Source organism: Procambarus clarkii, chromosome 21 (genome assembly GCF_040958095.1).
Source record: "Procambarus clarkii isolate CNS0578487 chromosome 21, FALCON_Pclarkii_2.0, whole genome shotgun sequence".
In the NCBI taxonomy this organism is placed as follows: domain Eukaryota; kingdom Metazoa; phylum Arthropoda; class Malacostraca; order Decapoda; family Cambaridae; genus Procambarus; species Procambarus clarkii.
This window is the reverse complement of record NC_091170.1, coordinates 35,426,370-35,449,226: the sequence shown is the minus strand read 5'-3', so window position 1 is coordinate 35,449,226 and position 22,857 is coordinate 35,426,370. Positions and strand designations below refer to the sequence as shown.

The 22,857-nt window shown below is 44.8% G+C and overlaps 1 protein-coding gene across 1 annotated transcript in view; it reads left to right on the top strand.

Annotated features, from left to right (window-relative positions):
* The window catches only part of LOC123760594 (uncharacterized), a 33,075-nt gene extending 11,134 nt beyond the window's left edge, over positions 1-21,941 (top strand). The window contains exons 2-5 of the mRNA XM_045746293.2: positions 10,102-10,273; positions 18,832-18,970; positions 20,347-20,504; positions 21,289-21,941. Of these exons, the coding sequence (XP_045602249.2) occupies positions 10,102-10,273; positions 18,832-18,970; positions 20,347-20,504; positions 21,289-21,497 (678 nt within the window). The 3' untranslated portion in view covers positions 21,498-21,941. The remainder of the gene's footprint in view (positions 1-10,101; positions 10,274-18,831; positions 18,971-20,346; positions 20,505-21,288) is intronic.
* Positions 21,942-22,857: the final 916 nt, after the last annotated feature.

Genomic DNA, 22,857 nt, shown 5'->3' with positions numbered 1-22,857 from the left:
CCCCAAAGCGCTATCTATGCAGCCACGAGACCCCAGAATATGTGTGTGTGTGTGTGTGGGTGTGTGTGTGTATACTCAGCAATTTCACCTATTTGTTTGCGGGGGTTGAGCTCTGGCTCTTTGGTCACGCCTCTCAACCGTCAATCAACTGGTGTACAGATTCCTGAGCCTACTGGGCTCTATCATATCTACATTTGAAACCGTGTATGGAGTCAGCCTCCACCACATCACTTTCTAATGCATTCCATCTGTTAACTACTCTGACACTGAAAACGTTATTTCTAACGTCCCTGTGGCTCATTTGGGTACTCAGTTTGCACCTGTGAAACTGTTCGCGTACCACCCTTGTTAAACAGTTTATCCTTATCTACCCTATCAATTCCCCTGAGAATTTTATAGGTAGTGATCATGTCTTCCCTTACTCTTCTGTCTTCCAGTGTCGTGAGGTGCATTTCCCGCAGCAAATGAGGTGTGTGTGTGTGTGTGTGTGTGTGTGTTGAAAATACATTGGAGAGGCTTCGAGGCAAGCTTGAAGAGGTCTCAGGCTTGAGGTTCACTGTCGAGAAAAGTGCGCGAGGCAGAATACCATTCCTCGATGTTCTCGTGGATGGTAATTCTGGTAGATTCATCACAGACGTGTACTGCAATTCAACTGATGCAAGTAAATATATGAATGGTAAAAGTGAATGCACTGACTAGTATAAAAAAAGGCGTCATCAATGCATAAGTAGGTCGCTCCTCCCAGCCGACCAGGTAAGTGAGGGGGACTACCAACGTCCGGTTCGTGGTTCTCTTTGAGATGAGAATACAACCAAAGCCGTTCTTCCGACGTACTAAAACAAATCCTCTTATGTCCACTGACAACTGTGGTCAGGTGTAACCCCCTTGACTTACACTAGGGCGTCACTTTATTCCTAAAACTAGAAGTAAACACTGCTGTTTTCAATTCTAACAACCTTGCCTCAGTCATTGGTAACCCACCGAATGCAGAACTTGCACACTGATAACTAGGCTGCAACCATGCAGCACTAAACTGCACTGCACTTGGCAACCGCATATTGTGTCTCGGCTCTTCAGACTGACATAGGCCATGGAGTAGCAGGTGGAGTAGCAGACACACTACAACAGTCTCCACGATGGCAGGACTACAACGTATAATTCTACTTCTCACCTTCACTCCTCGCTGATGACTTGTACAGACCACGACTACGCTCTTATTCCATATGGCTTCGTAGAGGATGAGGCTCCGAGGAGTGAAGCTTAACCTAACAACCCATTCGGGAGAATAGGTTGTTAGGCTGGGCTGAGGAGCTGGAGGTTGACACAAGAGGTCCACAACCACCACCAACGGTTTCTAAGTTGCAACTGCCTGCAACCTGCAGAATTCGTTACCAAAACTTCGCTAGGAAGTTAGAGTAAGTCACTCCTGTATGTCATCGTCTTCTCACGCTTAGACACTTCGTACCCGCAAAACATTCTTATTTCTAGGAGCGAAACTCGTCACGCCCTCTCTGTACGAACGTCCAAGGTGGAGTGATGTCTCGGATGGCCTGCACCATTCAGGTGCCTCCCGCGTCTTATGTGATCTTGGGTCACCCTTTCATTGGCTAATCCTGCTTGCAAGTACCCAATCATTTTACTCCCTTATTTTCGGGGAAACCAGTGTCGCCATCTGTCTCCGTGGGCGCCAAACTCCTGCCTGTGGCGACGTACTGCCTGTTCGTGGGAAAAGTCGACTAGGCTTCTACAATCTACAAAACTCATAGAACTTAACAAAATAAAAAATTACCAACAGCTCTCCCAAATATTCATAGGTGTTCTCTGAATATATTCCCAAAATGAATACTTCACTTTGCAACAGGTAATTGCCATAAATGACCATCAAGCTTCAAAACCCATTAATTTTTTAACGAGTTTTAATACGAAACAAACCGCCGCTAGCTGTGACAGTGAAAGCAATATCAAATAATTTATGTACTGACCCGACTCTGGCGTTATGGTACGGCAGCTATATATGTAACGTTAAATATTTTGAGAATTATCGCCTCTCATTTTTTTCTTTTATTAAACGCAGTTTTATGTGCAGTAATAAAGAAATCAAAGTGGATATTAGGTGTAGGTAAAGTTTTACCTACAACGGTTCATTTAATATTTTTTTTTTTTTTGAGATATATACAAGAGTTGTTACATTCTTGTGCAGCCACTAGTACGCGTAGCGTTTCGGGCAGGTCCCTGGAATACGATCCCCGCCGCGAAGAATCGTTTTTACAACCAAGTACACATTTTACTGTTGCGTTAAACAGAGGCTACAGTTAAGGAATTGCGCCCAGTAAATCCTCCCCGGCCAGGATACGAACCCATGACAAGGCGCTCGCGGAACGCCAGGTGAATATAACAGATACAAAGAGCTAGTTGTAAGTGGCCAAGTCTTTAAAAAAAAAGATTTGATGCTCTAGAACTAGGCTTATGCGGGACAAGAACAAAATGAAATAATACTAAAAACCGAAGTGGAGTAAATATTATAACAACATGACTGAAAGCAAATCATAAGTAATGGAGAAGTATGTTAATGAAGTGCAATATTTTTTCCTATCCCTGTTCAAGACGTTTGTGGGTGAAATCCAAGTTTTAAAAGAGTAAAGATGGCGATAGTTACTGCATAGGGTCCCAGTAGGTTCCCAGATGGGTTCGTTCTTTACTCACAATCGGGGATTTCGAGTTCGAATTCCGCCCGAGACAGAAATGGTTGGGCGCGTTTCTCATTATCTACTGTCCAGCGCCGTGGAGAGGGAGACCTGCTGCCTGGGTAACAGCTTCTCCCCCGAATCAACCTACCCTGGCTTTGCGCCCTGGTGAGGCCACTCCACACCGACAACCAGAGCGCAACTCCATAGTCTCCTGAGACTGATGGATGCCTACTACTACTCCTACTGTCCCTGTTTATCTAGCAGTAAATATAGGTGAAGGTAGGTAGGTAAATATAGGGTCCCGTAGTACTGTCGGTTTCGTTCTCGACGCCCAATCCAGCATTTCTGCTTCGAATCCCGGGCAGGACAAAAATGGTTGGGCACATTTCCTATCGCCTAATGTACCTGTTCACCTAGCAGTAAGTAGGTATCCGGGAGCTAGTCAAATTGTTGTGGGGTTGCATCCTGGGCGGGGTAAGTTGTTCCACCTTGTGGGGTTCTGATATAAGCGCAACATGTATATATACACTGGCTACCTATACTCCCCGAGGGGCTCACCATAGCCCGTGCTACTTGGAACGTTTTGTTCCAAGTAGCGATCTTAAACAACATATACCCCCCCCCCCGAGAAATTAATTAAATTAATAATTAATTATTATATCACTAAAGTCCTGCGGTACCTGGCGGTACGACCTGTGCTCCCTGACTACGGTACCTGCTGGAGGGTACGCAGCTGTACCCTGCGTACCCTCCAGTACGTAAAAAAAAAAAAATATATATATATATATATATATATATATATATATATATATATATATATATAAACACTTCGAAAGCGGCAAGATATAAAAGCAGACTCAGAACTTCACACTGCCAGCATTAGCACTGACGAACTTTAAATACGGCTCGTCAGTTGTCACCTGTCACTCAATGTTTATCCAATTTACGCTTGAGAGGAGGCTTATGATTTGAGACGCGTTGAAAAACTATAATTTCATGAAAAAGCAAGCAAATGAGGCTCCGTGAAAAGGAGGAGAGAGTATATGATGTATACATATATACATCATACGCACAGATAGACGCACCGAGACAGAGTTAAACAGTGAAAAACAGAGAAGGCCTGAAAGAGTTAGTGAGATAAAATAAGCATAAGAGTAAGGATGAGAGAGTTAGAATAAAAGCAAGTACGCATGAGAGAGTTAGAGTAAATGTAAGAAAAAGTGAGAGAGTGCTATTGTACATTTGTACAATAGTGTGGTATTCCACCACCCTTAATGTTCATTTTTTGTAAACAATCATATATGTAACTGTATAACCTTGTATAATAAAGTGTAAAAAAGGGGGTGGTAGGAGAAGTGAACACTCATACGTATTCAGAGTTAAATGGCAAGTTTTTCTCTGAATGCTCTGTGTTCCCTTCTTTGAGGCTGTGGGTCCCTGAAATTGCACCCAGAGGTGGTACCCCCCCCCATACATATATATATATATATATATATATATATATATATATATATATATATATATATATATATATATATATATATATATATATATATATATATATATATATATATATATATATATTCATTTATGTCTCTCCTACTTGACAGTGAAAGATAATGCTATATAATCTAGTGTGTTATTAAGCACTTAACCACTAAAGGTGAATAAGATACTTTTAAAGCTCAGGTTATAGTTACATCATCTTATTATTTGTTTATTTATATACATGAAGGTACAATGGGATGCGACGGAGCATTCGTTGTGACTCAACCCGTCCTCTGCAGTTTTTACAGCGTCACAAAAATTATTTACTAAATTACTCGAACCTAACCTAGCCTATTGACCCAGGAATGGAAAACGTAACAGTTCTTCAATTTAACGAGCCGATATGATTTATAGTACATCATATTTTGACGCTGGGGATTTTTTTACGTCAAAATATGATGTATTTTTGTAGAGCACAGGTTCTTGCAAAGCCACTAACATGTATAGCAGGAATACAACTGACTAGATTAGTGGAGAACATTACGTAAAACAATGGTTACTATACATAACATATACTAAAATATAAATGCGTTTTTAAAATCATATTGATGTATGGCATATGAAACAAAACAAATTTAAGTAAAATCTTCATACAAATAAAGGTTTTAAAATGCAAAATGTTAATTAAAAAAGGTTTGCTATGTTCCATCTTAAAATAATAATTGCATGGTGATAGCAATCTACGCCTACACCTGGGTTACAATATTCGTTAAAGTTAAATAACTCGCATTTGATATTCTGTGCATGAAAAGTTCAGTGTGTATACAAACGGCTGCGGTGGGAATGTTATTAATACAGCTGCGTGATTGCTATATCCAATCTGACTTTCCGGAGCTTCAGGTTTTTTGTATTGTTCAATGACCTCTGTAGCCTTAATGATACGCAGGTTATTCACTCGCTCTTCTTTTCAATATACGTCTCTCCTATCCCCCATCCTCTCCCTTTATCTCTCTCTCTCTCTTTCGCTGCCTCGAAGACTAAAGTGTAGCTATTCCCAGACAACAGCTACACCTATCCGCTCACCGCCTGCTGAACACCCAGCAACACACTGTACTCGTCTCGGCCTCAGAGGAGACCTGATGTGATGAGTGCATAATGCCGCCTTCCCCCCCCCCCCCCCCCCCCCCCAACCATCGTCAGTTTCAAGTTAGGCAATATTTGAACCATGTAAGGGAGGTCAACAAATGTAATAGACTGGGAAAGAAGTAGAATACACCTCTCGACTATTTTAAGAGCAGATACGACAAAGAAAACTGTTCCTGCCCGAAACGCTTTGCGTAATAGTGGCTTTAGGCATTGTATGTACTAGCTCTATCTATAAAGCCAACAAACTTTGTAAAATCTCTTTATGTATGTACCTTACCTAAATAAAAATTATTATTATTATTATTATAAAACGAGCGTCAAGAAAGTTAAACAAAAAGTAGTGAGCAAAAGGGGAGGAGCGGTATTAATAAGCCGCCGTGAGTAAGAGAAACGGGTGAGATGCGATGCGAGGCGCCGGGGCGGTGACTCTTCAAGTAATAGTTTTCTTACAGGTGATATAATTTTGTCCCTGGTCATGCACTGAGCTCCGACAACTGCAGTAAACAATGGCAGGTCAACTCTAGTGTTTCAATGCGCCAGTGAAGCTTTTTTAATCCCTTGTTTTTTTGTTCATTATTCTGCACCCCAAATACCCATCCTTTGAGCAGTGGTGGAAAGGGTTACAGAAGCACACAATGGGCTCAGAATTTGAACCCAAAATTAATTCAGCTAATAAAATCCCAGCGTTGATAAGCTTGTTGCATAGTTTAACATACAAAACAGCAGTTGGATTACACACAAAGGCCTCAGGAACGGAACCCACAGAGTTGGTTTATCTGAGTAAGTTACAGCCTTGATAATACTCGAGGTCATCATACCAGCGTCATAGGTCTTCGCGTCTGACAGTTTAAAATTGGTGAAATCTATCTCAGCCGGTGGTGTAAACTCCGAGAAGTGCCTGTAGCCAGTCTACACCTAGCAGCAGTAATGTTCAGAAGACTACTGACCTTATTATTGACTGATTCGTACATGTGTGTGGCTCGTACTGCATAGCGGAATGATAAGTGAAATAACTAGAGAGAATTTCACTTTGTTTGAGGACACCTGGTGACCCTCCCTCAGGGCACCTGGTGACCCTCCCTCAGGGCACCTGGTGACTCTCCCTCAGGGCACTTGGGGACCCTCCCTCAGGGCACCTGGTGACCCTCCCTCAGGGCACCTGGTGACCCTCCCTCAGGGCACCTGGTGACTCTCCCTCAGGGCACTTGGTGACCCTCCCTCAGGGCACCTGGTGACCCTCCCTCAGGGCACCTGGTGACCCTCCCTCAGGGCACCTGGTGACCCTCCCTCAGGGCACCTGGTGACTCTCCCTCAGGGCACCTGGTGACTCTCCCTCAGGGCACCTGGTGACCCTCCCTCAGGGCACCTGGTGACCCTCCCTCAGGACACCTGGTGACCCTCCCTCAGGGCACCTGGTGACCCTCCCTCAGGGCACCTGGTGACTCTCCCTCAGGGCACTTGGTGACTCCCTCAGGGCACCTGGTGACTCTCTCTCAGGGCACTTGGTGACCCTCCCTCAGGGCACCTGGTGACCCTCCCTCAGGGCACCTGGTGACTCTCCCTCAGGGCACCTGGTGACCCTCCCTCAGGGCACCTGGTGACCCTCCCTCAGGGCACCTGGTGACCCTCCCTCAGGGCACCTGGGGACTCTCCCTCAGGGCACCTGGTGACCCTCCCTCAGGGCACCTGGTGACTCTCCCTCAGGGCACTTGGTGACCCTCCCTCAGGGCACCTGGTGACTCTCCCTCAGGGCACCTGGTGACTCTCCCTCAGGGCACCTGGTGACCCCTCCCTTAGGGCACCTGGTGACCCTCCCTCAGGGCACCTGGTGACCCTCCCTCAGGGCACCTGGTGACCCTCCCTCTCACAGGATTGCCTTAATTAACAGGTAATATAATCTTCAGGCTTCAGCATATCCTGGTCCATGGGTTAAGGGGCGCGTCTGGGGGGTGCTGGGGCGGTCCACCTCCTGCAGCTATAATTAAGTCTTGTGCAACTTAATTATTTTACCTTCATTAACTTTGCTTTGTTTCTTCAGATGGAGGTTCCACTCCGGGAACGAACACTCTAGAATAGGTCTCCCATAGGTTCTGAACAAGTTCATAGTATTCCTCATGTAGGATCCTAAAAACTAACCGGATTTTGTTTGGCGAACGCCACGAGTGTTTTTCCAGGATTATATCGCCTCCCAAATCATTCTCCTATGACTTATTAAGAGCCCTTCGCCTCATTGTATAGTGCTTTTAGAGGGTTTCTCATTGATATTTCTGTCGTGTGTGTCAGTGAGGAGGAGGAGGGTTGTGGGGTTTCGCCGGAGTCCCTGCAGGTACCCGTCTCCCAGGGCTCAGGGCTCCACACATCACCAGGGAAGCCCTGCCTCTGCTGCGCCACGTATTCTTGTTAACTCTGCTCCCTCACCGCCCCCGTATAGTTCACTTGTGGTGCATTACCAGTATTTTGGTTGAGCAAGAACTAGCACACATTTCAGGTTTATAGCAAATGTTGATAGAGTTGTGAGACTCAAATTTCGGCATTCGTGACATACCTGGTTGATACCTGCTTGATGGGGTTCTGGGAGTTCTACTCCTCAAGCCCGGCCCGAGGCCAGGCTTGACTAGTGAGAGTTTGGTCCACCAGGCTGTTGCTTAGAGCGGCCCGCAGACTCACATATCCACCACAGCCCGGTTGGTCAGGCTCTGTTTCCAGAACTGTTTTATTTGTTTACAAGACTTTGATGATTTCCTCGACCTATCCATTACTGATCAGGACCTGCCTTACTGTACCGAGTTGTTCGTCCACCTGCTTCCAGCTGGAGGTGTGTGTGTGTGTGTGTGTGTGTGTGTGTGTGTGTGTGTGTGTGTGTGTGTGTGTGTGTGTGTGTGTGTGTGTGTGTGTACCCACCTAGTTGTGTTTGCGGGGGTTGAGCTCTGGCTCTTTGGTCCCGCCTCTCAACCGTCAATCAACAGGTGTACAGATTCCTGAGCCTATTGGGCTCTATCATATCTACACTTGAAACTGTGTATGGAGTCAGCCTCCACCACATCTCTTCCTAATGCATTCCATTTGTCCACCACTCTGACACTAAAAAAGTTCTTTCTAATATCTCTGTGGCTCATTTGGGCACTCAGTTTCCACCTGTGTCCCCCTTGTACGTGTTCCCCTTGTGTTAAATAGACTGTCTTTATCTACCCTATCAATTCCCTTCAGAATCTTGAATGTGGTGATCATGTCCCCCCTAACTCTTCTGTCTTCCAGCGAAGTGAGGTTTAATTCCCGTAGTCTCTCCTCGTAGCTCATACCTCTCAGCTCGGGTACTAGTCTGGTGGCAAACCTTTGAACCTTTTCCAGTTTAGTCTTATCCTTGACTAGTTATGGACTCCATGCTGGGGCTGCATACTCCAGGATTGGCCTGACATATGTGGTATACAAAGTTCTGAATGATTCTTTACACAAGTTTCTGAATGCCGTTCGTATGTTGGCCAGCCTGGCATATGCCGCTGATGTTATCCGCTTGATATGTGCTGCAGGAGACAGGTCTGGCGTGATATCAACCCCCAAGTCTGTGTGTGTGTGTGTGTGTGTGTAATTACCTAAGTGTAGTTACAGGATGAGAGCTACGCTCGTGGTGTCCCGTCTTCCCAGCACTCTTTGTCATATAACGCTTTGAAACTACTGACGGTCTTGGCCTCCACCACCTTCTCCCCTAACTTGTTCCAACCGTCTACCACTCTGTTTGCAAAAGTGAATTTTCTTATATTTCTTCGGCATCTGTGTTTAGCTAGTTTATATCTATGACCTCTTGTTCTTAAAGTTCCAGGTCTCAGGAAATCTTCCCTATCGATTTTATCAATTCCTGTTACTATTTTGTATGTAGTGATCATATCACCTCTTTTTCTTCTGTCTTCTAGTTTTGGCATATTGAATGCCTCTAACCTCTACTCGTAGCTCTTGCCCTTCAGTTCTGGGAGCCACTTAGTAGCATGTCTTTGCACCTTTTCCAGTTTGTTGATGTGCTTCTTAAGATATGGGCACCACACAACTGCTGCATATTCTAGCTTTGGCCTAACAAAAGTCGCGAACAATTTCTTTAGTATATCGCCATCCATGTATTTAAAAGCAATTCTGAAGTTAGAAAGCGTGGCATAGGCTCCTCGCACAATATTCTTTATGTGGTCCTCAGGTGATAGTTTTCTATCTAGTTTTGTGTGTGTGTGTGTGTGTGTGTGTGTGTGTGTGTGTGTGTGTGTGTGTGTGTGTGTGTGTGAGTGTGTGTGTGTGTGTGTGTGTGTGTGTGTGTGTGTGTGTGTGTGTGTGTGTGTGTGTGTGTGTGTGTGTGTGTGTGTGTGTGAGGGCGCGGGTGTCATAGGCGTCGACAACACTCACCTGGTGCCTCTCAGGCCACTCACTCTTAGCATTAAGGCTCATTGCCATGTTGGTTTCTATCATAGGAAATTTCCTTAACTAATCATAGCTCAAAAAATATCCGTCTAAATACTTGCATTTTAGCAAATACTTTGAACGCAATATATAAACAACAATCAATTAAACTGCATTATAAGTTCTGGAAACAGAAGAACTACATAAAATAACTAACGCAGATAAAAATAAGTTACCCCCATGACAGATGACGCTGTAGAATTGTGAGTGTTATTGTTGATTACAATCAACATGAAGAGGTGCACAATTAGCCAGGGTTGTACTTGTCGTGAACAATGCAGGGGAGGGGGGGGGGGGGGGGTCAAGAGCGCCAGTAATTACCCTCTCATCTTGCCTGTGACAGGTGGAGTGGCGACGGGCGGCCGAGCTCACCTTCCCTGACGGCTCGGTGGTGGTGGGGGGACGGTCCGTCCTGCTGGGGTACGTGTCGAGGGAGGACGCTGGCACCTACGTCTGCACAGCCCACGCCTCCAACGGACGGTCGCACTCCACCGACCTCACCCTCCATGTCCACTGTGAGTCACACTACAGCAGGGAATACAGTTCAAAGGATACCCCATCACCCAGGCTGGGATTCATACGTCAGGCTGCGAGCAGCCGCGTCCAACAGCCTGGTTGACCAGAGCGACCTGAGGGAGAGTCACCAGGTGCCCTGAGGGAGGGTCACCAGGTGCCCTGAGGGGGGGTCACCATGTGTCCGCAAACAAAGTGAAATTCTCTCTAGTTATTCCACCTATCATTCCGCTATGCAATACGAGCCACACACATGTATGAGTCAGTCAACAATAAGGTCAGTAGTCTTCTGAACATTACTGCTGCTAGGTGTAGACTGCGCTGGGCCGTTGATCCCCGGAAGGTAGACACAAGGTAGGAAGAGGTTGACAGAGGCGCTGTAAGTTTGGTTAGGGAGGTAATTTGCCGCCCGTCTAACTTTAGTTTCCAGTAAGAGTAACATATTATAACTCATGGGCGTGGTGTATTGGGGCCGTGGGCGTGGTGTACTGGGGCCGTGGGCGTGGTGTACTGGGGCTGTGGGCGTGATGCAAAGGTTGATGAAGCCAGGTCAAGCGCCGTTGAGTGTGGCCAAGAGCTGGATGGGTGACCGCGAACACCTCGCCCTGGCCAAGAAAGCATCACTATTCCCAAGAAGCCAACTTTTCCCTACAGCAGTGTATAAATATTCTGCAAATAAAATATATAATAAAGGCAGAAACAGACAAAAAAAGCTTTTAAAGAAATCCATTCAATATAAATTTTATCCAGATATAAAATTGATAATGAAAGAATGAAAAGCAAAATATAATTTTTATGCTAATTCTCAACACAATTGTTCGAAAGCAAAGAAAAAGTTAACACAAATTCCGAGTGTAGCACACCACATTAATTAACTTTAATTAATGTGTCAGCCATTAATCACAAATGACACTTGCAATCACGTTCACTATTAATGACATCCGTAATTACATTATTGACATCTCTGATTACAACTAATACATGTTCCCAACGATCCACCAATCACTTAGGAAAGACAAAGGTGACAGCAAGTTTCCCAACATGCAGGGTGAAGGTCAGCTTGGCAGGTCAGGTGGAGCCTGGAATATACGCCGTCAAGAACAGGGCGTCGTCCCGACAGCCCCGCTCCTGTGCCAGGTATGTCCACTACGGGCTCGCCATAGCCCGTGCTACTTGGAACTTTTGTTAAGAGTAGCTGAATCAAAAACAACAACGGGGGGTCGTCAGTGTAACTCCTGTAGAGGTTCACTGGCAAACGCTCTGTATATACTGCCCATCTTCAGCGCCATCGACATTCTCCAGCAACACTAACGCCTGACGTGTTCAGTTTCTACACCCACAAGGCGCTACAGCCTTGCTACCGCGTCGCTACTGCGTCGCTACAGCTTCGCTACCGCGTCGCTACTGCCTCGCTACCGCGTCGCTACAGCGTCGCTATAGCCTCGCTACAGCGTCGCTATAGCCTCGCTACAGCGTCGCTACAGCCTTGCTACAGCCTCGCTATAGCGTCGCTATAGCGTCGCTATGGCGTCGCTATAGCGTCGCTATAGCGTCGCTACAGGGTCGCTACAGCGTCGCTACAGCACAGATAGGTTATTCCCGCCATACTCAAGCTACCCGCTCTCGTCCCGCATTCCAGCTGTTTACCGGCCCCGCTCAAGCTCGCACAAGCATCCTCATCTCGGCTATCATGACACGTCATTGAAGTTGCAACATCCGACTGCTGTAACCAAGACCAACAAAAGCAACAACCTAACATTCACTAACTGTTGTCACCCAAAACCGTATACGTTACACGAGGAACAATGATTGGTTATTGAAACCACGAAACTGAGGATGATAATTGGATTGTTCCCATTTGAGCAGCGTTCAACACCAACGGTAATGAACAGGCTACTCAAAATGAGTTCAATTCCGTTGGTTTGTGAGCGCTGGAGAGGAAGTGAAAATAATCTCTGGAGTAAATATATCCGTCTTAAAAAGTTTACAAGAAGGCAATTTCTGACTATTGAAAAAACTTGGGAGAAGTTTGATGGGAACATTTGTGAGGCGCGAGGGGCTCGACCCCTTCACCGCCTCCCTCAGATACACCTTCAGGAGAGTATATATATAGTTCCTCCTACATGGAATGTCTTAATAAAGTGGTGTGTGTGTGTGTGTGTGTGTGTGTGTGTGTGTGTGTGTGTGTGTGTGTGTGTGTGTGTGTGTGTGTGTGTGTGTGTGTGTTCACCTAGTTGTGCTTGCGGGGGTTGAACTCTGCTCTTTCGGCCCGCTTCTCAACTGTCAATCAACTGTTATTAACTACTAACTAATTCCCCCTCCCCCCCCCAGGTACCTATTTACTGCTAGGTAACAGGGGGCATTCAGGGTGAAAGAAACTTTGCCCATTTGTTTCTGCCTGGTCCGGGAATCGAACCCGGGCCACAGAATTACGAGTCCTGCGTGCTGTCCTCTCAGCTACCAGACAACTACCAGTACTCACCTAATTGTACTCACCTAATTGTGCTTGCGGGGGTTGAGCTTTGGCTCTTTGGTCCCGCCTCTCAACTGTCAATCAACTGGTGTACAGATTCCTGAGCCTACTGGGCTCTACTGGGCTACTCACAGTGTGTGTGTGTGTGTGTGTGTGTGTGTGTGTGTGTGTGTGTGTGTGTGTGTGTGTGTGTGTGTGTGTGTGTGTGTGTACTAGTTGAACTTGCAGTATCCAGCTGTTAGCTCTTGGACCCCGCCTTTCTAACAGTCGGTTGTCTAAGGTACTGACTCCCAACCTAGTTTTCGTCTATCACATCTACTACATATATTTCTCTCTAACACACATACACACACACCTCCCCACGATGCAGCCCGTAGCAGCCGTCTAATTCCCAGGTGCCTATTTACAGCTGGGTGAACAGGAGTATAAGATGAACGAAACACACCTTCAATTTCTGCCTCAGCCGGGAATAGAACCCGGGATTCTCAATACTACGACTCCCGATCGCTGTGTGTGGGCTTACCTATCAGTAACTACGGGGAAGTGAGGTCTGGCGCTTGATGCCCCGCCTACTAGACATGTTGTGCCTATTTTCTTTTAACTTACCTATTCTGATGATCACAATACTTGCCGAACTTGTCCTTATATTTGAGGATGGAGGTGGCTTCCACAACTCCTCTTGGTGCATTTCACTTGTTGATCACCTGTAGTGTACGAGTGTTTCCCTATATTTCGGCGACTCATTTGTGATTTCAGCTTTCACTTGTGTCCTCTTGTCGTACTGTCTCTCAACTTTAAGATGCAATCCTTATCTACCTTGTCTATTCCCCTTAGTATTTTGTATGTTGTGATCATATCTCCTCTGTTCTGTCCTGTAAGGTTACGAGGTCCAGTTCCTCCAGCTTATCCTTATAGCTTAACCCTCTTAACACTGGCATTAATCTAATTGCAAATCTCTGCACGTTTTTCAAATTATGTTTTATGCATCATAAGGTATGGGTTCCAGGCGGGAGCCGCATATTCCAGTAATGGCCTAACGAAAGTTGTGTAGATTGCCTTGAAAGAGCCCCGGTTTAAGTTTCTAAACAACGTTCTCATGGTTTGTCAGGGTCCCTAATGCTAGAGATGTCAGCAACCATTTTTGCCCACTCCTGGAGTTTGTCAAGGACTTCCCGCAACATTCTGCCGTCCTCCTCTGCTTTTACACGCCTCATTATTTGTCGTCGTCTCCAAGCATTAACATGTATGAGATCCCTCCCTCGGGTAGATCATTAACATAAATTAGGAACAGCAGTGGTCCCAGGACTGAGCCCAGAAGGACCCCACTTGTTACATTCCTCCAGCTGGAGACCTCGCTTCTGACTGTGACTCTTTGTCTTCTGTCCTTCAGGTACTCCCTGACTCAGTTTAGTGTCATCCTAATTATTACATCTTGCTTCTCCATTTTGTACACCAGTCTTTAGTGAGGACGGTATTAAATGGTTTTTGTCAGTCTAGGAAAATGCAAGCGACTTTGTCTTCTTTTTCCCGTCGTATTTTAGTAACCTTGTCATAGACCTTGATTAAGCTTGTCAGGCACGACTTTCCCTCTCTGTCAGGCACTGAATTTCCCTCTTCATGCTGCCGTTCTGTTAAGTTCATGCCCTCCAGATGCTCCACTATTATCAACCTGATCACTCTCTGCAGCACTTTACATGGAATACTTGTCAGTGACACTGGTCTGTAAGTTATTGCCTCCTGTCTGTCCCTCTTTCTTGAATATAGGGACTATGTCTGCCTTTTTCCAGAATTCTGGGGGATTTCCTGTTTCGAGTGTTTTATTGAAAACATCAGTGGGTGACAAAGCACCTTGCAGCCTTCTTCAGGAGCTATCGTGATAATAAGTCTGGCACCATTGATTTTGTTGCATATAGTTTCTTTAGCTTTTTAGCCTCTTTTGCAGTGACTATTATGTCATCCAGTGTTTCCTCTAGCCTTTCATCACCTTTCTTTCATCTGGCCTCTGATTTCCACGTTAGCTCGTTTGTAAAGACAAAGATTTGACGTAAAGACGTCAAATCTGTTGTTAAGTTTTTCACACACTTCCTTGTCATTTTTTGAGACTTATTCTGTGTCTCTTTAACCTTATCACATGGTTTTGTACTGTTGTTTTTCTCATTATATTGCTATAAAATAGCTTTGGTGGTCCTTTGCTCTTGCTGCAATGACCACCTCTCTATGTTCCTGTTCAACTCTCTTGAGCTTTTTCTATGCCTTTTTTTTTGTCCTCTTCTTAGTTTTTCTGGACTGCTTGTTAAACCAGGGGCTCGCCTTGCCCTTTTCGTCAACTGTAACACTCCACCCTCTGTAACACTCCACCTCTGTAACACTCCACCTCTGTAACACTCCACCACACTAGCTTGCCAATTAGCCCTGTACTGATACGCCAACAGGTATTGTCTCGTGTCTTGCTTTCCTAAACGGGAACTCCTCACATGGACTGGAACGTGTGTGATGTATGCCCCAGCCTCGGCCGTTATTGTCAGGAAAGAGCGTACTTACAGCCTGGAGGGCTCCCTGCAGCACAATGCTCTAGGAACTTGGGGATAATCTATCAGTCCACCATCACACATTGTGAGGAGCAGCCTCTCAACACAGAACACATCTGGACGTTTCATAAATGATTAAGGCATTTGATGTTTCTCACAGAAATCGACGGATGTGCGACTAGAAGATACCATCAGATGGTACTATATTACTAAGATCAATCCAAGATCTACTGGTCGAATTGAATACGTTTCAATAATAATAATAAATTATAATAATAATATTGATAATATTTATAACCATAATCATCAAAATGATAACAGCTTCATTGCAGACTGATGTCTGCTTTGATATGATAAAGGCGTACTCACTCATGTTCACTAAGTGACGAGAAAAACCCACTTACAGTAATATATTACATAATTACTCACAAAACACTGGTGTTTAAGCTGTAGATGCAGGTAATTATTTACTAAACGAAAAGGAAACAGAAGTTCAGAGTCAGATGCTGAGATGACCAAGTAGGGTCCCTCGAGCACTGCACCTAGATAGTTGTTATTCCAAATCTATCAAAATAGACCTAATGGGAGAGATGAGGTTGTAAATATCGAAGTTTGAAGTACTAAACAATGCCAAACTAATTGGTGGAGTACAAGCTAAAGTACCTACAGGTATCCGAACAAGAAAAACGCTTAGTAGTAGTAGCAACAGTACCAGTACTCACGTCGGAGGAACATATCAACGGTATAACATCAGTAGCATTGAGAAAACTGACAAACGTAAGAATTAATGTCAAAACAAATCCTAAAATCGTAAATCTAAGACAATTTACACAACCTACATCGGTCCCATCCTAGAATAAGCAGCACCGGCATGGAATACGCCTCTACTAAAACACCTATTAAAGATAGAACATTTTCAGTTTACAACAAGGCTTCCAGAACTGAAGGATCTTAAGCTGCGAGAACAGGTTACAGAACTCCTTAAAAAAAACAACTAGAGTTTTTTTTTAAAAAGGACCAGAGGAGCTATGACCACTACATACAAGCTGTCGAGGAAAACAAACAAGGATAGTCTTTTAAAATTGAGAGAAAATAGGAGCTGAGGATATGAGTAGCCGGAAACGTAAATGACTCAAAGAGACGAAGACAATCATGTGCAGAGTAGGGGGAGGGGAGGGGGGGCGCTGATCCCACCACTTCCTTCAGGAGCGCTGAAGGAAGTGGTGGAATCCACCTCCATCTATACCTTCACATACAATACTGTGCCTCTATATTGTGGTGGTGGTATTGTGTTTTCTGTGGTGGTGGTATTGTGCCTTCTGTGGTGGTAGTATTGTGCCTTCTGTGGTGGTAGTATTGTGTCTTCTGTGGTGGTAGTATTGTGCCTTCTGTGGTGGTAGTATTGTGCCTTCTGTGGTGGTAGTATTGTGTCTTCTGTGGTGGTAGTATTGTGCCTTCTGTGGTGGTAGTATTGTGTCTTCTGTGGTGGTAGTATTGTGCCTTCTGTGGTGGTAGTATTGTGTCTTCTGTGGTGGTAGTATTGAGCCTTCTGTGGTGGTAGTATTGTGCCTTCTGTGGTGGTAGTATTGTGTCTTCTGTGGTGGTAGTATTGAGCCTTCTGTGGTGGTAGTATTGTGTCTTCTGTGGTGGTAGTATTGTGCCTTCTGTGGTGGTAGTATTGTGTCTTCTGTGGTGGTAGTATTGAGCCTTCTGTGGTGGTAGTATTGTGCCTTCTGTGGTGGTAGTATTGTGCCTTCTGTGGTGGTAGTATTGTGCCTTCTGGGGTAGAAGTATTGTGCCTTCTGTGGTGGTAGTATTATGCCTTCTGTGGTGGTAGTATTGTGCCTTCTGTGGTGGTAGTATTGTGCCTTCTGTGGTGGTAGTATTGTGCCTTCTGTGGTGGTAGTATTGTGCTTTCTGTGGTGGTAGTATTGTGCCTTCTGTGGTGGTAGTATTGTGCCTTCTGTGGTGGTAGTATTGTGCCTTCTGTGGTGGTAGTATTGTGCCTTCTGTGGTGGTAGTATTGTACCTTCTGTGGTGGTGGTAGTGTGCCTTCTGTGGTGGTAGTATTGTGCCTTCTGTGGTGGTAGTATTGTGCCTTCTGTGGTGGTAGTATTGTGCCTTCTGTGGTGGTAGTATTGTGCCTTCTGTGGTGGTAGTATTGTGTCTTCTGTGGTGGTAGTATTGTGCCTTCTGTGGTGGTGGTATTGTGCCTTCTGTGGTGGTGGTATTGTGTCTTCTGTGGTGGTGGTATTGTGCCTTCTGTGGTGGTAGTATTGTGCCTTCTGTGGTGGTGGTATTGTGCCTTCTGTGGTGGTAGTATTGTGTCCACTAACTTCTCTGTCCACACGTGGGAACAGCAACTCAGAGCATTGCTGGAAGCCGCTGTCCTCCTTATCACATTAAAACATTTAACATTATTAACAGTGTAGGTAATCGATAGCCAATCCTTAATCTTTCATTTTATTTACAAACCTCAAATTTGAGCTGTGATTTTTTTATATTAATCGATTACCATACGATTTCCCGTTACACATTTTCCTAAAAAGTCGAAATATTATTTTGTTACCGTAATTCAAAATAAAGGCTGGGATCTAGATTATAGACGGTGACGTTTGCTGGGTGTAAGTCACTCCGAAGCCAACATCTTATGGTTTCCCTTTCCATCAGTTCCTTATTTGGTTAAATTAATTCTATTTAACACCCAATATCTTCGGGGTTTGTGAACGCCTGGAGCACAAACACAAACAAATGAACCCACAAATTCAGAGCTTCACTTTGATAAATACTCAACTGCCTAATTGCATCATTTCTCATTTAGACGCGCCATGAAGCTCAATTAGCACTAATTAGGAACTCTTCACGAGGATATGACTCCGAGGCAGAGAGCAGCAGTCCGCTGATAAGCTAATAATTGACGGTGATTGAGAGAGGAGAGGCAAGGCTGGCTGACCTCCGCCAATACTGTTTTATACTTAGTGATGGAGAGCTTCGAATGTCTCTTAGTAGCTAGTTCTCTCTGAGTCTAGTATGTATGCCGTCTGTGGTGGTAGATATGCCTTCTGTGGTGGTAGATATGCCTTCTGTGGTGGTAGGTATGCCTTCTGTGGTGGTAGATTTGCCTTCTGTGGTAGTAGATATGCCTTCTGTGGTGGTTCTCAAATTATAAATCCTCCAACAAAAAAAAATATAAATCTACCAACAAAAAAATCATGTCTGCCAACAAAAACAAAACTCCAAATCCTCCTCCAACAACAACAACAAAAATCCTCCAACAATTTATTTTTTAAATTCCGCCAATCAAAAAAATCTTCAATTTATTAAAACACTACGGCAGTGTAGTATGTTTCTCCATTATTATTATTATTATTATTATTATATTTAAATGTACAAAGAATGGAATATAATGCACTATAGTTATAAATATAGATCCATTGATGAAAAATATACACCGAATTGAATAAATTGCAATTGATATTTCAACATTACTATCCCCCCCCCTATTTTGTATCATTGTGCAATCCAATTAATCCGAGGCGTATGTATGTGTGCCCTGCAGACCTGCCGGTGATGGGCGTGTGGGCGCGAGATGTGGGCGAGGCCGGGGTGGAGCTCGGGTGTGTGGTGGAGGGTCGCCCCAGACCAGCCATAGCCTGGTACAGAAACAACACACGCCTCTCCCCTGCCGGGTGCCACGGGTACGCACCTCACTGGGGGGCGTGTTACCGTAGGCGTGGGAGGGGGGAGGCATGGCAACTATCAAAGGGAGGAAAGCTTCAGGGGCCAAGTTCAAGTATGTTTATTGAGATAAGCAATAAATACATCTCAAAGGGATAGAGTAGCTTAGGCTATTTCTACCCCCCCTCTTCAGGGGCCATTACCACTATATAGCACTTGGAAGGGATAAGGATTTGGGTTGGGACGGGGGGAAGGAATGGTGCCCAGCCACTTGAACGGTCGGGGATTGAACGCTGACGACCTGCACACAAGGGGAGACCGTCGCTCTATCCTCCAGCCCAAGTGGTTGGACGTAGCCGTGGATGGTTGTGAGTGTGGATGGTTGCCAGTATGCGTGGTTGTGCGAATGGATGGTTGTCAGTGTGGATAGTTGTGAAGATTGGTTTGAATGATTGTGAGTGTGGAGGGGTTTCGACAAAGGGTTGTTGTGGGCGAGTAGCAGTTGTCAGGATTGTGGGTTGAGTGTGGATGATTGTGATTGTAAAGGAGGCGGTTGTACAGTCCAACACACCACAGAAGGTGCAAAAGGAGGCCACAGATAAATTAGGGAAAGCAAAAAAGGAAGGAAAAGTAACTCAATAGTACATATAATGAGAAGGGGAAAAATATGGCAAGAAAGAACAAATGATGCCAGTAGCGTTATGGTGCGGGTCCCGTTGATGGTGAGAGGCTTGGTGTGGGTCCCGTTGATGGTGAGAGGCTTGGTGTGGGTCCCGTTGATGGTGAGAGGCTTGGTGTGGGTCCCGTTGATGGTGAGAGGCTTGGTGTGGGTCCCGTTGATGGTGAGAGGCTTGGTGTGGGTCCCGTTGATGGTGAGAGGCTTGGTGTGGGTCCCGTTGATGACAACAGGCTTGGTGTAGGTCCCGTTGTCGTGAATAATGGCGGAATGATACATTACTGTGTGCCTATTTTATGTGTGTGTGTGTGGGAGGGGGGGGGGGAAAGATTGCCTTTCGTTATACATTCTGCGGATATTGCAGACTCAGTCTTTCATTCAAGGGAATGAACTCTTGCCTCCCATCTCCCTCTGTGCCCCAACCACTTGGGCTGGACGGTAGAGCGACGGTCTCGCTTCATGCAGGTCGGCGTTCAATCTCCGACCTTCGAGTTGGTTGAGCACCATTCCTAACCTCCCCGTCCCATCCCAAATCCTGATCCTCATCTCTTCTAGGTTCTATATAGTCGTAATGCCTTGGCGATTTTTTCTGGTAGTTACGTCCTTCAGGAGTAGTAGGAGGTTTAAAAATATTAGATGCGTCAATTCAACGTTGAACCGACGTTCATAGGGTTGGGTAGGTAGGACTGGGTAGCCTCTTACCCAGAACTGTCTCTGCAGGAAGGTGGAGGTGCGGTCGCTGGTGTTGTCCCCGGGCTTCCTGCTCTCTGTGGTCCGCATAAGCAACATCAGCTCCTCAGACTTCGCCTACTACCACTGCCGCGCCACCAACGGTGTGGGCGTCACCCGAGCCTACGTCCTGCTGCACCACTATTCTGGTACCTGTATACCTCTCTACCATATGCAACATTAAGTCGCCATAACGTATTCAGTTTACACAAATACTTGGTTTACTTAGTAGGATAATTTTCCCTAAATCATACAACTTTTCCGAAAAAAAAAAAAAAATGAGACGAAGATATGTACACATGTAATTCTCAGGAGAAAGCGCTAAGTCTATATGTCTATATGACAATAGGACTTGGAAGGGGCATTGAGGGACGGAAGGACAATTTTATACTTATGTTTTAATCCAATATTGTAATTAATAAGGATGGTTGCTCATCATGCTTATCATTCTGGGATTTTGAAGCCTGGGTTAAAAACCTGCCGTTTTATCCATGCATCATAAATATTTCCAAGCCTTATAGCCTACCAATTCAATATGTGTAGGACATGATCTAAAAGCCTATATATCTCTATATAACTAGAGGCAGCTGCACGATGATGGTGTGCCTATGATAAAGACAAAATTATTGGGCCCATAAGGAGGCAATTCTGTTATTACACTGTTAAGTGTAATAACACTTAACAGTGTAATACGTATTGGCGTATGCCTTTCCATTGGAGACTTTCAGCGCCGTGGAGAGGGGGGACCTGCTGCCTGGGTAACAGCTTCTCCCCCGAATCAACCTACCCTGGCTTTGCGCCCTGGTGAGGCCACTCCAGACCGACAACCAGAGCGCAACTCCATAGTCTCCTGAGACTGATGGATGCCTACTAGTCTTATATTTGTTTATTTTTGTCTGAATATGTAATAATGGCAACATTTTGCATCACCAGGGTTGATGGACATAGCTGAACTGAAGCCAGAAGAGATACCAACGTACAGAATAGCAGTTGAAAATCCTCGCTTGGCGTCCTTCCTGGTGGGCATGGTTCCCCCCATGTATATTGCCCTCTACATCATCGCCTACCTCGGCTGCTACAAGACTTCTATGACAGACAGCACCGCCCAAGGACGGTTCGGTGTTAACTTGGACATCGAATAATTGACGAGATTCTAATGTTTTCTTCGGTTCACCACCTTAGTGCCAATCTTTAGGGCAAGATTGTTGTGTTGTCTTTTAGGGCAAGATCTCAAGATAACCTCTCAAGATATCTGTAGTGCCGAGTGTTGTGTTAGTATATGGCCCACAGTGTGGGTGGCTTCGTGCCCTTCACGACCCTGGTTGCCTTAGTCTGGTCTCCTCCTTCACCTCCACTACCTATGCCAACACTATTACTATTATTTTCATAATGCTTATCTTATTTTGGGTGAACAATAGTTCTAGCATATCAATGGATCGTCTCCTTGTGCCTCTTGTTGGCTAAGTAATATACTGCCTCAATTTTTTTTTTCAGTTTTGTTCATTATATTTGTCTTCACATTTCATCCACACTGTACAGTCCTTTTTTGCCAATTATATTTCCCTGTGATTAAAATCTCCAATTATTATGGATTATCCCTCACTTCCCTTGCCACTGTAGCCTCCTGTGGAACAGGACCAATGGAACCACATAAATTAATATTCGCTGATCTATTATATGCGAAATAGGCACGTATGAAATAAGAAATATTTTCTGGAGCGTTTTCGACCCAACTTAGGTCAACAGCTATTAACAATGACGGTCTCAACCTCAACAAGCCTCAATGTAGGATAAAAAAAAGGAGAGGCTATTTCACCCGTAGAGTTATATCCTTTGGAACTGCCTACTCGCCAAAGCCGTACATGCCAAATCATTGCTGAATTTCAAAGTCCAGCTTGATAAAATGATCAGGACAAATAAGGGGATCTTTGACACGCCACTGGCTTCCTGACCTCATCCAATAAACTAAGATAATGGCCCTCACATAAATTCAGGTAGATATATGTTTATTATGGGCAAAATATGATTGGTTGAATTATTTTGAAATTTGTGCATACATCAGTGATAATGTTTTAATTAGATAGAAAAATTGTTTTGAATTTTGTGTTCGGGAACATTTTCATGGTCATGCCAGTCTGAAAGTTGCCAGGAGGGTCCCAGGGGTCCCTGTGGCACCATGGCATATATGTACTCATTTAATTAGTACTGATCTTGACCTAGCCATGTTGGGCTGGTATTGAACCCCAAGTACTGGGGGAAAATTGATGGGGCAGGGTGTATAAAGAGTGGGATGAAGCGTGTATAGCTGAGCAGTGGACAGATGTTTATATACTTTGGAAAAACTGGATGGTACCTGGAACAAATCACATTTGTTTATCCAATCTTCTTTGTGATTATACAATAATCAAAAACATTTCTGTTCAAACATTTTGATACCAAAATTAATGTTCTAACTCTGGAAACATCTTCACAAACAACAAATAAGTATAACTATTGATCATG